The 13951-nt window shown below is 40.7% G+C and overlaps 3 protein-coding genes across 3 annotated transcripts in view; 1 reads left to right on the plus strand and 2 right to left on the minus strand.

Moving 5' to 3' along the window:
• The window catches only part of LOC129797434 (protein sidekick-2), a 38827-nt gene extending 33480 nt beyond the window's left edge, over positions 1-5347 (minus strand). The window contains exon 1 of the mRNA XM_055839981.1: positions 4376-5347. Coding sequence (XP_055695956.1) covers positions 4376-4469 — 94 coding nt within the window. The 5' untranslated portion in view covers positions 4470-5347. The remainder of the gene's footprint in view (positions 1-4375) is intronic.
• Positions 5348-5969: 622 nt separating this feature from the next.
• LOC129797487 (ribosome-releasing factor 2, mitochondrial) lies at positions 5970-8574 on the minus strand. Its single transcript, XM_055840129.1, has 4 exons — positions 7263-8574; positions 6943-7200; positions 6409-6876; positions 5970-6340 (listed from the first exon to the last, which is right to left on the minus strand). Exons 1-4 carry the CDS (start codon positions 8439-8441, stop codon positions 6026-6028), a joined length of 2220 nt encoding a protein of 739 aa, XP_055696104.1. The 5' UTR covers positions 8442-8574; the 3' UTR covers positions 5970-6025.
• Positions 8575-8632: 58 nt separating this feature from the next.
• LOC129797494 (peptidyl-prolyl cis-trans isomerase G) lies at positions 8633-12766 on the plus strand. Its single transcript, XM_055840144.1, has 9 exons — positions 8633-8755; positions 8817-9117; positions 9197-9284; positions 9370-9399; positions 9464-9603; positions 10538-10664; positions 10736-10951; positions 11020-11506; positions 11572-12766. Exons 2-9 carry the CDS (start codon positions 8817-8819, stop codon positions 12343-12345), a joined length of 2163 nt encoding a protein of 720 aa, XP_055696119.1. The 5' UTR covers positions 8633-8755; the 3' UTR covers positions 12346-12766.
• Positions 12767-13951: the final 1185 nt, after the last annotated feature.

The raw sequence follows: 13951 nt of genomic DNA on the forward strand, positions 1-13951 counted from the left end.
ATTTCCCCAAAATTGATTCAATTCAGATAGTCCAATTGCCCCAATCGTAAACATAACCTAATAGGAATGTTATCTTCTTCTTATTTTTTCCATCTGTAAACTCTCCACTCGAAAGAAAAACACGTCACAAAAGGCGACAAAATGTATCAAAAGTCTCCCAAAAGATATTTTATTCAAAATTGCTCTTCATAAAATGTCTTTTGTAGACTTCACAAAAGACAAAATATATTTTATTTTGTCCAAAATTGCTCCCTAAATAAGGTTTATTTTCCGTCCATACTCCATAAAAAAAAACTTTTAACTTAATAAAAAATTCAATAAAAGTATAAAATTACAATTAAGTGAAAAATATTGACTTTATTCTTGTTTGCCTGTGCACTCTGATAACTTCAATAAATTTGACTATTTCGCTATAATCATCAATCACATGATTATTAGCCGATAGAATGTTATAAATGGAAAAGTGCATAGATTAGTGAAAAGCCAAATAGCTGTGAGGCAAAGATTACTTACACAGAGAGTGAGAAAATGGGGTTCAAGCACTGCAAAAATTATATAAAATCTATAGAGCAAACTTCAATAAATTAACTCAAAATGATTGTATAACACCCAATGTAAATTTGTTGAACTTTAAAACATACAAACAAAGCTGTATTGGCTATTTTGCTACAACTTTGAATTTTCACACACAAATATAGATTTTTGCATCACAAATGAAAAAAAAAAATATTATGTATACAAAAACATTCTCCCGCCAAAAGAAAATACTGCAATGACGAGAAAAAAAACATTGATCGTAAAATGTCTCAGAAATTTTTATTCTAAAATAGCAATTAAATTGATGGTCTAAAAATGTTTTCTCATAAGCAAGACATTGTGCAATTTATTGCTACATCTATTGAAAACCACCTCATTTTACTCCTCTGTATAAACGTATCATTTAATTGTTTTATATTCACAGAGAGAGACATGAAAAGACGTGGAGATCATGACGGCAAAAACCGCCTTCCCCACTTGGAATTGTTTAGTATAGGGAATATATCTATGAATATATTTTTTTTCTTTAAAAGTTGATTAGATAAGAACCACGTTGTGTATTTTAGCTTGGTGTATTTTATGGCTTTGCATTAGAAAGTTCAAGGCAAAATCTAAGTCATTTTCCTCCTCCCGTCCGTCCCAGCTGGGGATCGTAAAACTTAAACTTGGTTGAGTTAATTCAAGTTCGTGACCATCGCTAAAGATCACTGCCTGACAAGAAGTTCTTGTACAATTTATCGCTTTCTTTGGGTACCTTACCTACCGAAAAAAAAAGTATAATGTGTGGCATGTGAAAGGAACCCCAATAGTGCCTCAATCTAGGGCATATATTCTCAAGGAGGATGCTTACGGGTAGATGTTCTAATTTCATCTCCCAACACAAGATTGATCATGCACAATAAATCTAATGTGCTTTCTATATTTATTTAGGCATTTTCTGGCGCGAACATGCCGGATTTCTTTTCTGATAACAAACTAAACACGCATTTCATCACTTTTATTTTTGCTCTCTTTGCTTATTAATACTCCTCCTAAGTCTCACACTGCTTTTCTCTGCCCAAATACACGAAATGGCATTTTCCGCAACAGTATAATTACAATGTTGTCTGTGCAATGAGTTTTAAGCATCTCACTAAGATGTCTTGACACACCAAACATTTGTTAGATGGGGAATTGGGGAAAAGGAGATATATCTACACGACTCTCTGGAGAATATATTTTAGATAGATAACAAAAACCATGAAGATGTGTTTAAATTTCTAAGCTTTGTTTTCAATGTCACTGCCAAACGGCGTGACTACAATTAAATGTATTTTGTGGCAAAAGCGATTAAGACTTTGAGCTCATAAACAATTTCAGGTATTAGTGATTCCGGAAACATACGATAGTTAAATGTTTGTGTACAAGCAGTCATGATAGTGATATCAAATAATATTTAACTGTAAGAAAAACAAAGGAAAAAAAAACTAGAACAAACAGAAAATGAGAAAGGCATTTAACTTTATATTTAGGTGTAAGAAAGATATAAATAAACCAAAAAGTTTTTCAAGGTTGAAAAATAAAATAACGATTATTATTAACCAAATTAACTAACTTCTAAAACACGAGTCTAAAGACTACTTAAACTAGTGAATGAAACGGAATTTAGAGTCTTTTCTTTATTTTCCAATTAGAAAATTTAAGATCTTTCTTGCCAAAGAATGTATATAGATCATTAACATGCCATGTCAATAGAGACCTAGAAACGCTTGATACAAAAACCAAGGCTTAGCCTCAAAGACCTTAACTGTCTAGTAAAATCCAAAATCTTAAATAAGCAACACGAAGGCTGGTTAGCGATTACGGATAATAAGTTGAGAGATCTAGGAGATAATCCCTGTCTAAAACTTCCTCTTAAAAATAGAAAAGAAAATATAATGATAACCCGTCTTCGTATTGGTCACTGTAATTTTTCCCATATAAACCTGGTACACGGATCAACAACACCACCTCTGTGTGACCGTTGTGTTAAAGATATCACGGTACTGCATATTTTGGAACAATGTCAAGGATACGACGAGCAAAGAAGAAGATTCGCAATTGAAGGGCTCACACTCAAGGATATGTTAGGGGAAGATCCTAAAATCTTGGAGCAGGTCATCAACTTCATAAAGTTCATTAACTTTAAAATTTAGGAGTGCACCTTTGTACTTAAAACCCGTATATAGATTTAAACTTAACTGAATTATATTTAAAATGAGAGAATTTTTGTAAAGAATTATCTGTATATTAGGCTTCGGCCAGCTTACAATAAATACTTTTATTCATTCAAAAACCAAGGCTTGAAAGTATTTAGTTAGAATGTAGAATTAGTTTATTTAGACGTCTAAAAACCAGAAGGATTTCTTAGCGGTAGAAAAGCCAGAATTATAAGTATGAGGGGGCTTTCGAGGGACTAAAAGGTATGGCCATTTTAACGGATAGGATTATCTATATAATAAAGAAAGGCCTGTTTGTTGGTAATCGTCGTTCCGACTTTTCTATACAAATCCACACCGTTTGTCCGATCGCGATGGAATTTGGTACAGAGGCTCCTTATAACAGGCGGTTTCAGATGGCCGTATTCATTTTCCCCCCAAAGCCCCCTTCAGGTAGCCCCCATAGAGATTTCATGTAGTTTTTGCAAATTTTTGAATTTGGCGCCTAAAGTGTTGTATGAAATTGATTTCTTCTTTTTGCAAAATTTTGTTCCGGGATTTATAAGTGGCCTCAATCAAACCATCACAATTTATTTTCCTCTAAAATTTGCGCGAAGCGCAACAAATCCCCGCGAAGCGGGGCGAGGTAAATTGGAGCGAAGCGACAATTTACCTCGTATCTATTATAAACCTTTCGACTTAGGGATAGGTTCTGATAAAAATCTTTTCTCTTCTTTTTTATAATTCGTCAGTTATAAGATTTTTGGTATTCAGGGAAAAATCTTATAAGATTTTGACATTTTGTTTCTACCTTTAATCGTATTTTTGGAGAAAAAAATTTAATTAGGGTATGTAAACAAACTCTCAAACTAAATAAGATATTAAAAATGATTGATTAACGCGGAGATTTGTTGCGCTTCGCGCAAATTTTTAAAAGAGAAGAGATTTGTGACGAATTGAAATTGGTGTTGGCCACGAAGTGGAACACCAACTAATAGATTTAATCGAAGATTTATTCGTTGGTAAAAACCGCCTGGTATCAGTAGTCTCTGTACCAAATTTCATCACGATCGGACCAACGGTGTAGAAATGCATAGCTGTACAGACACGAAATCCTTTAATTATTATATAGATTAGAAATAAAATCTCTCATCTCTCTGCAGATTTTATGAGAAAGAACAATGTTGCAAAAATTATAGAGATACACAAAAGTTTTATAAAAAAAAAGAACTTGAAAGCAACCCCTCCTCATTCGAGACGTTCCAACCTCGTGAAACAAAACAAAAATTATAAAAGAAACCAAAAACCACAGAATGAATCTGGTTTGTGTAAAAATGAATTTAAATGCTATGGGCTGTGATACCGCAAAATCTGCATTGGAGCGACGCAAACTTGCAAAGATGCTTAGCTTTGCGAAGAAGTAGCCCACAAACTGACCTCGATTTTCCTGCCAATTTTCCCCCGAAAGAACCTCAAGTGTTCAAGCAATCTCGTGGGAAGCCCTTCAGAAGCGCGACGTCTTAGAGGAGGGAGGCAGTGCGTTTTCTCATTGTGAATTAAGGAGGAAGAGGTGGTGGAGGAGGTCGAGTTATTTTTGTACTTCGTGGGCGGCTAAAAGGGAATGAGAGCGAGAGAGCTGGAGAACTTTTGGAGCGACTCACCTGAGAGGAATCCATTGGTGAGGAATAATCCAAAGGTAAACACAGCACAGAGGCGTACGAATGAGAGCGCCATATAAGAGGAATTTCTAGTCATTTGGTGCTCTATCCATCAACTTTGCGCGCCTTCTGCCACAATAGCGTCCAATGGTGCCCCCCAATCGATGCAATTTCATTTGATGCACACACCACACACGCACTTGACACGGTTCCTTCTTGGAGGGAGAGGGCGGAAGACACTTCTTCCCTTCCTCAATGGGGGGGTGGATGTTGCCGGGAGGAAATAGTTCTCGTACCCGGAGTTCGGGTTCTCTTTACTCGCGTACTCCGCGCGGGGTTGTGGAACCGTCACCGAGTTTCTTCTCTTCTCTCTCATTCACAAGCTCCTCAGGCTTGTTCTCTGTGTGTGCGAGAAAAACACCGCACTCACACACAACCACCACAATGCGTATCGAATGAGTTTTTCCTCATCGATTTGGAACTTTCTTGCCTTTTCTTCTTCCCACCTTCCTTGTGCGGCTCCTTCACCGCCTAATTGCATCACAAAATGTCCCACTTTTCACACAGTATCCACCCGGAATCCCACAAAGAGTCGCTCCTGCGGGCAATCTGGACGAAATCACCATGTTTGCCGTGCCTGCCACTGCGTCCGCAACTCCGCGTTTCTTTTGCGCTCTTTCTCTGTTTTTTTTTCCTTCTATTCGGGCACACAAAGACACCACCACTGTTTAGGGGGCCCGAAAGGCCCACAAAATACGCCGCAAAGAACACCCCGCGGTCCCTGACAGTGACCCCAAATGCACGGAAGTTGGATAAACAGCGCTACGGAAGCTCCACTTATTTTGCTCTTCACTTCTTCTTGAGGCCGTCACCACGGAATAGAAACACTTCCAGAAATGTAATGCGAACTCGTCAGAACTCGTGAAATCTCTCCGACGAACCGAACCGGAGAACTGAGGCGGCTGTGTACGGATGTCGAAATGACGTCCGGCCCTGACAATTCCGAAAAAAAGAAGAAGACCCCAAGGGGTTCTTCAGCGAATCGAGATTCTTCGTTTTTCTCTCTTTCGGAATCTTTTCTGATTCTTAAATTCAAATTGACCGTTAATGTTTTTAGTTTTTCGCAATTTTCTCACATTTTCCATCGAGTTTTCCGAGGGAATTGGATTTCCCGGCCTCAGGAGGTGGCGCCGTGTCGATTGGTGGTGGAAATAGAAAAGTTTGCGAATATTAATTCCGGGAAAAAATGTGTCGTATAAAATCCCCAACCGTCAAAATTTTTGTCAGCTTCCATTTCTGCTTCAGGAGCTTCCCGGGAGCCTCCGGAGCATTCTCAGATGTCCCAGGAGCCCCAAAAATGTGTTTTATGGCCAAAAAACTTGGAGGAAAAGAAGAAAAACTCATTTTTCAGAAAAGCAATTTCGATTATCCGTTAAAATCAAATATTGCAAAAAACAGAAAGAGGCGGATAGCGGTGAAATGCGCCCTTCTCATTTTCTCCTCAATCAACAGGCGCCAAATTCAAAAAGTGCAAAAAGTAGTCAAAATGGTCAAAGTTGAATTTTTGGGGAGTTCCAGGGAAAGGAAGTGAAATCGTTGGCATTTTTAAATGCTTTTAATACATCTACTACAACATTACAAAAGAAAGGAATACTACATCAGTCCCTGGGCTGTTTTAATGGCAATTTCTTGATCTTGCGTTGTCATTGGGGCATAGTGGCTGAACTCCATGAAAAACGTCGATCTTCCTGAAGTAAGAATCCTCAGAGAACTCGAATAGTTGGATAACTCAGCAAGAGGAGCATGAACACGGAGTTGTTTGCTGAATTCTCCTTTTGGGCACATTTCTTGGATTGTGGCACGTCTTCTGCTCAGATCCGGAAGGATGAGGGGCATAAGATCTCCAGGAGCAATGATTTCTAGGGACATGATGGGCTCCAGTAGTCGACAACCTGCATCCCTGAGAATCTGTGATAACATAGGAGTTTGGTTCATAACACTTAAAGCTTAAACAAAAATATTATTTCCAGCATTACCTTCTGAACGCATTGAGCTGCTGTGGCAATCACAAAAGAATCCACAGCTCCTGGACCTATGGAGATATCGTGAAGAGTGGCGAAGGTGTCAACGACAACCCCACCGAGCTTTGGTCCTCGTTCCAAGCCTGCAAGGACGCCCTTCTTGATGAGACTCAAATACTTTGGGCGTAGGGAAGTTAGTCCTTCACCGGCGTCCTTTGATGTGTCCACGGAGAATTTTTCTTTCTTTCCTTGATTCAGAGACAGCACAATTGACATCCTTTGCCTGCTTCCAGCAATTTCCTTTTCAACAGAAAGAGCATCTCTTGCGCTTTCCACGTCCAAGCATTCCCGGTAGGCAATCTGAAGCGGTCCCAACATGACATCAACTTTGTATTCTGATAGAATTCTCGACTTTACGATGTCCAGATGTAGTTCACCCATCCCTCCAAGCACTGTTTGAAGGGTAGTCTCATCGTATCGCACCTAAAAGATGAAAGAAGATCCTCAAATTCCCTGCAAAGTCTTTGGGAGTAAATTCTCCGAACGAACCCTTAGGCTCGGATCTTCTCGTTGAAGCTGCATTAAGGCAATTTCCAGGGCTTTTTGCTGAGACAATGACGGTGGTTCCACAGAACAAAAGTAGACAGCATCTGAAATCTTCGTTTCAACTGAAAATAAACTTCCTGGACTTTGCTGATCAGCAGCAGATTCACCATCTTCTTCATACGAAAGAACTTTGGGGAATTTTTTCTGGAGTTTCTTCAAAATTCCTGAATTTCCCACTAGTAGATCTCCCGTCATTGTGGTCTAGAAGAGGAATAATTTTGATGAGGAAAAGGACTTTTCTGGGAAGATTGTAAAAACCTTGCCTTGAGTCCTGCACAGATTCCAATATCACCGGTAGAAACAGACTCAATCTCCCGGTATTCATTAGCGAGTGGCTCATAGATCTTCTGAGCAACTTCTGATCCTCCCCTACCTGTTGTGACCTTTGAGTTCTTCTTGAGATTCCCACTGAGGACACGAAAGAGTGTCAGCGGACCCCTCTGCCGATCGTGCATGATTTTGAAGACTCTCGCAATGAAGTCACCTTCGAAAGATTCAAGTCCTTGATGCCGCTCCAGGGGATTAGGGAAGTAGCTAACAATTGCATCCAGGAGCATCTGAACGCCGGTATTTTTGTATGCAGATCCAAGGAGGACTGGAACGATTTTCTGGCTGATTGTAGCTCTCCGGATGGCTTTCTCTACAGCTTCTGTCTCAATATCCGTGAGGGTATTTCGGATGATTACAACATCAGCCAGTTCATCGTCTACTCCGGACAAACAGTCAATTAGTTCGAATCTCTTGACTTCGCACTCTTCGGCAAGATTCTCAGGAAGTGGGGAGATTTTGTAGCTAAATCCTTCGTTTTTTGTATTCCACGTGAGGAGCTTCCTCTTCACGACATCCACAATCCCAACTAATTCTTTCTTTCCTCTAATTGGGATTTGCAGTGGAACAGGCAAGACTCTGAGGTTCTTCCTTAGATCTTCAATGCACGCCATGAAGTCTGCATCATCTCGATCCATTTTGTTGACAAATACAATCCTGGGAAGGCTATAGCGATCAGCCTGTGCCCACACGGTGAGGGTTTGTGCTTCAACTCCCGCTGAAGCATCCAGGATTACAACAGCTGCATCAACAGCTCCCAGACTAAGTTCCACCTCCATTGTAAAGTCAATATGACCAGGGGTATCGATTAGGTTTATCTTTACATTGTTCCACGGGAAGGTAACGGCTGCACTGCAAATTGTAATCCCTCGCTCACGTTCCTGATCCAGGAAATCCGTCACCGTGTTCCCATGATGAACTTCCCCAAGTGATCGCGTTCGTCCCGAGTAGAAAAGCATCCTCTCTGTCGTGGTGGTCTTTCCGGCATCAATGTGCGCCAGAATCCCAATATTCTTTGTCCTCCGGATATCATCTCCAGCTGCAAATCCCCGCACATGGAGTCGAAAAAAGGGTTTGAGTTTTCCAAGAATTTTTCGAGTTATACTCAAAGACATTTTATCTCATTTGTGGAATTTCATTTACGGGAAGTCTATCTTTTAGTTCTCATATTTATTTATTGCCTACAAATTGTTTTTATTCCAGAAATTAATTAAAAACTTCTCACACAAAAAACGTGAAATGCACTAAAAATCAAAACAAGACGTTTGGTGGTGACGTTTAGTGAAAGAAGAAGAAGAATTAGTTCAGTGCGGGCGTCATTATTGATTGAGTTGACAAACTTTTCTTTTTGGTGAAAATTCCTCCCATTTTATACCGGAAATACATTGTGCAGACACTTCTGGATGTTGAGTGAATCCCACTGAGCAATGTAGGTGTTGAGTTTGACGTGCGGAAGGTGTGGGAATTGGTGAAAATTTGTTTTTTTCCAGATGACAGTAAACTCGGACGAAAAAGCTCCCCGGGCGAGGTGCTTTTTTGACATTTCGATTGGGGGACTCTCTGCGGGCAGAGTGGTCTTTGAGCTGTTCACGGATGTTGCCCCCAAGACGGCTGAGAACTTCCGGGCATTGTGCACGGGTGAGAAGGGCTTGGGGCGAACAACGCAGAAGCCTCTTCACTATGCCGGGGTGATTTTTCATCGCGTCGTCAAGGATTTCATGATACAAGCTGGAGATTTTTCCAATAAAAACGGCACCGGAGGGGAGTCCATCTACGGGGGAACTTTCGAGGGTAAGTCCCAAAGTAGCTCAATATCGCTATCCACAAGAGATTCGCTAAAATCCACGAAAAAAAAACTTTTTTTTTTCAGACGAAAACTTCACCCTGAAGCACGACAAGCCCTTCCTCCTCTCCATGGCAAATCGCGGAAAGAATACAAATGGCTCGCAGTTTTTCATGTAGGCCTCACAGCATTTCCTATCCATAGCGGAAATCCCCTTGAGACACGTACGAAAACATTCACTTTCTTCTATTTATTTTTAGCACCACCCAGCCTGCGCCTCATCTCGACAAGTAAGAACCTCCTCTGGGCTCTCCACCCACAAGTAGACTTATCGCTTTTTCTTCATCTTTGCAGTGTTCACGTGGTGTTTGGCCAAGTTGTCTCAGGACAGGATTTGGTCACACAGTTGGAGCAGTTACCCGTGGACAGGAACTCGAGACCCCTTCAAGATGCAATGATCTCCAATTGCGGCGAGTTGGTGCGACAAGTTAAATGTAAGATGGGGCTACTAAAGTTAGGCACAAGTTCTCATCATAGTCCTTTCACTGATCACTGATCCTTAGAAAAATGTTTAATTAGCTAATTGTGCACTCATTAGTTTTAATGCGTAAGAAGAGTTTAACCGAGAGATGATTAAGCGTGGTATGACTGTGCTAAGAATTTAGCAGACTATTCTGGATTCTAATTTTTACTTTATAATTTGAAAGCAGCAAAAGATAGAGACTTCCGGTTTAGAATTTCCCAAAATCAAAACGTTTCAGTGGACCAACAAATAGCAACTTGAAGTTTGTACATTCTTTGAATACACTTTTTTCTTCCCGGAATGGTATGATGTGACCCCGGAAAACACCATAAGTGCCTGGAAGTTCAGCACTGCCAACTGGATGACTGCCAACTGCAACAGGAAGCTTCTAAGGGATCTTAGGAACTTACTTTTCATCACCCGGCTGATCTTTGATGTCAGCTTTGGGTCAAAATCTGTCCATTTAAGAAGTCCCCTTTGTAATTGCGTGAAGCATTTTTATACTCAGATTTTGACCCCTAAATGACATCAAGGATCGGTCAGGTGTTGAAATGAACGTTCCTAAGATCCCTTAAAAACCTCCTGATCCAATGGGTAGGATCACTGCACAACTTTCAGCCAGTTATGGCACTTTCCGGGAACATATCAAACCGTTTCGGGAAGGAAATGTGTACAAACTTCAAGTTGCTCCAACAAATCTTTAGGACGCTGAAACTTCGATAAATGACCATAAGAGGCGCTAAAATAAACATAAAGAACTTAAAATAACATATTTCTAAAATTTAAATGTTGAAGATTTGGCCCTCATTCTCTCTTTACAACACTAACAAGATTTTTTTAATTTAAAATTTAATTATTATAAAATTAACTTCATAGAGTAATTTTTATATAATTTCACCCTCTAGCTAAGAAAGCGAAGAAAAAGAAAGCTTCATCAGAATCAGAGAATGAGGAGGATTCTTCTGACGATAGCTCCTCAGCTAAATCAAAGAAAAAGAAGCACGAGAAGAAGAAAAAGGAGAAAAAGTCAAAGTAAGACATTTTCATGATAAAATCTGAGGAGTGAATGTGTTTTAGAAGAGCTTTTTTTCTTATATTTAAAGGCGAAGTGCTTCGGTGGAGGAAGGAGAACTCGATGAGGGTGAAAACTCCCTTTTTCCACTGACTAAAATTGATCCAAAGGAAATACCCGATGTTTCCAATAAATTCCTCATGCGAGCATCGAGTTCCACAAAGCAGGAAGACAAGAGTGACGATGAGGAGGACGACAAAGACGATGACAAGGGCAGGAAGCGTCGAAATGATCGTGGACAGAGGAAGTATGAGAAGCTAAGAAGAAACTGAGAGATGAGTATTTTTGGATTCAATGTTTCTTGTTTTCTTGCAGCTTTGGATGGTCAAAGAAGCGTGTTCCGTTGTCAAGAAGTGGACGAGTTATCAAAGGGCGTGGAGTTTTCCGCTATCGTACTCCTTCACGTTCACGCAGTCGCTCCCGTAGTGTAACACCGCCACACTGGAAGCAGGCACAGAAGCGCACGATAAAGCTGTCGGACTTTGAGAAGATTGAGGAGGAGAAGAAGCATCGAGAGATTGAGATCAAAAGGCGCGAAGTTGAGCGAAAGAGGCGTCATGAGGAGATCGCCAGGGATGCAAAGAAGAGCTTCTATGAGCTGCAACAGGTCAACAGCTACGGAAAGGGTGAGGAAAAGAATGAGAGTTCATCCTTTATTCCGGGTGAGGAGCAAAAGCCCGGCGTGGATCTCAATGCACTCGACTACGAGCACCATGGCAGTGACGTTGAGGAGCAGCATGAAGCACTAAAGTCATCAAATAAGTCCGAAGTTATGGCAATGGCTCTTGGAGTGGAGGTTAAGGTAAGAAATAAATTGTAAGAGCTATGAGAACATTCTGTTTAATCATATTTCTTATTTTCCTGAAGATTCCTCAGAAGACATTTGAAGGGAGAAATTCTCGTGATCATGGCGATAGTTTGAAGAGCAAATACGATCGATCGCCAGACAGGAGGCGTCGTAGATCGAGATCTTCAGGTCGTAGTCGTGATCATCGACGCTCACGATCGCCCAGGGATAAGCGCCTTCATGATCGCAAGAGTCGTCGAGACTCCTCGCGGCGTGATTATTCATCCAAAGGCCGCAAAAGGGACTCTAGCGATCGATCACGGTCTCGTGATCGTCGTCGTCGCTCCCGTTCTTCTTCATCGCGACGTCACAGGCAGAGAAGTCGCTCCCCACGAAAGGACACCAAGCAGACCGAAGAGAAGCCCAAAGTGCTGTCCAGCGAGGAGAAGGCAAAGTTGCACAAAGAGAAAATGCTGAAACGTGCAGAGGCGCTTCTTTTGCTGAAGGATCACATGAAGAAGGAAATTGAGGAACAGGAGAAGCGTCAGGCGGAGCGAGAGCGTGAGAGATTGCGTCAACTTGAGCGACAGGAGACAAATGAGGAGTTGGCACGTCTCGAGAAGATCAAGCAGGAAACACTGCAGAAGCTCCAGGCACACGATGATGAGTTGGTGAAGAAGGTTCTCGATGGGGTGGTGTCCAGCGTCAAGTCGTCCAAGATGCGCAAGTCCCGGAGTCCTAGTACTAGTGACCGGAAGCGTCACAAGAAGCACTCAAAGAGCCAAAAGAAATCTCAACGTGTGCGATCTTCCTCAACTTCATCGGCCAACTCGAAGGATTCTTTCAAACTCTAAAGCTACAACTAAATGTGGGACTCTTAGGTGACACAGATGGACTAGGGAGGAGGTCAGTCTCAATTTATATAGACGAGTCTTTTCTTCTTTTTTTTTTATAAAATTGCCATTCAAAATGTTTTCTTTTTCATGCTTTAATGAAAAGTTACAAAAAAAAACAAATTGTGAAAATAAAAAAAAACTTCTCTCAAACATTTTGAAAGTTATTGAAAAGCACATAAATTATTTTGAGAGCAGGCAAAAAGTTTAAAGGTCTGAGACTCTATAAAGAAGATTTACTAAAATAGAAATTAATGTTGACATTAGTAGCAGTTTTTACTTCAGCACCGGCAAATTAATATTGATGCTCCAGCAAAGTCTTTTAATTACATTATTGTGCAAAAGTATGTGGTTATGACTGGTGAATAAATATTCGAAAATATGTCTGGTGATTTATTTACTTTGTTGGATCCTATTCTGCAACCAAGAAATCCTTGAAATCCTTGAAATTTTACTGAAAGGAGGTTATTCAATTCAGTCACTTATGGGAGTTGTTTTGACGATCATTGCCTATTTTGAATGTTTTAAAAAATTTTAAAGGACCATGGCGGCCCATATTCTAGCATTTTGTATGAAATATTTGCTGCAATATTTAGGATGCACACTATTTGGAAGGATGGAACTACAAGGACATGCATTGGACAAAAATTGTACATGCATAGATTACATAGAGAGATACAACATGGATGGGGGCTCTCACTCAGAAAAACTCACGTTTTCCAGAGCTTTCAGCTCCGTTCGGAGTCTTCTTCAGTGGCTACAGAGAGAAGGATTTTATTTACAAACAAAGATCTTTCCTTGAAAGTTGAGAAATGTCAGCTTTGGCGGTATACTGAGATAAATATAAAGATCAAAATAAAGAAAAAAACCAAGATTTGGTATTCTACTTAAAAGTTCCAAGAAATTTTCAGGATAATAGGCCTTATTCAGCGACCAAGAAACCCTTGAAATTTCAGTACAAAATTCAAAGATTTCAAGGGTTTCTTGGTCACTGAATTAGGCCCAATCTTGGAAATTCAAAATATTTCAAGATTTAGTATTTGACTGATCTTGATTTTGTGTTTGATTGATCTTGAGGTGTGCTTGGGGTCGTTGTCCTGCTGGAAAGTCCACCGCAGAGGCATGTGTTCTTCCGCATATGGAAGCATAACAATGTTCCTTGATGCTGCGATACACATGTTGGTCCATGTTCTGCTCAATGAGGTGAATGGGCCCCACCCCATTCCACGAAAAGCAGCTCCAAAGTTTGATGTTACCACCTCCGTGTTTCACTGTCTTCTTGGTGTATTTGGGGTCATGGGCGGTGTTGGGTGGGCGACGCACGGAGCGACGGCAATCATTGCCGAAGATCTTGGTCTCGTCGGACCAAAGAATATTTCTCCATTTTTTCTCCCCTTCCGGCCCCACATAAGCCCTGTGCGCTTCGGCGAATTGCAGTCTTGCTCGAATGTGGTTTTTTTCTTCAGATAGGGAACCTTCCTGGAGACTCTGCCATTGATATTTGCATTCCTCAGCCGGTTCCTGACTATTCGGGCAGTCACAGGGAGATCAAGGTCCCGTTGAATGC

The sequence above is a fragment of the Lutzomyia longipalpis genome, chromosome 1, assembly GCF_024334085.1.
Source record: "Lutzomyia longipalpis isolate SR_M1_2022 chromosome 1, ASM2433408v1".
Taxonomy (NCBI): domain Eukaryota; kingdom Metazoa; phylum Arthropoda; class Insecta; order Diptera; family Psychodidae; genus Lutzomyia; species Lutzomyia longipalpis.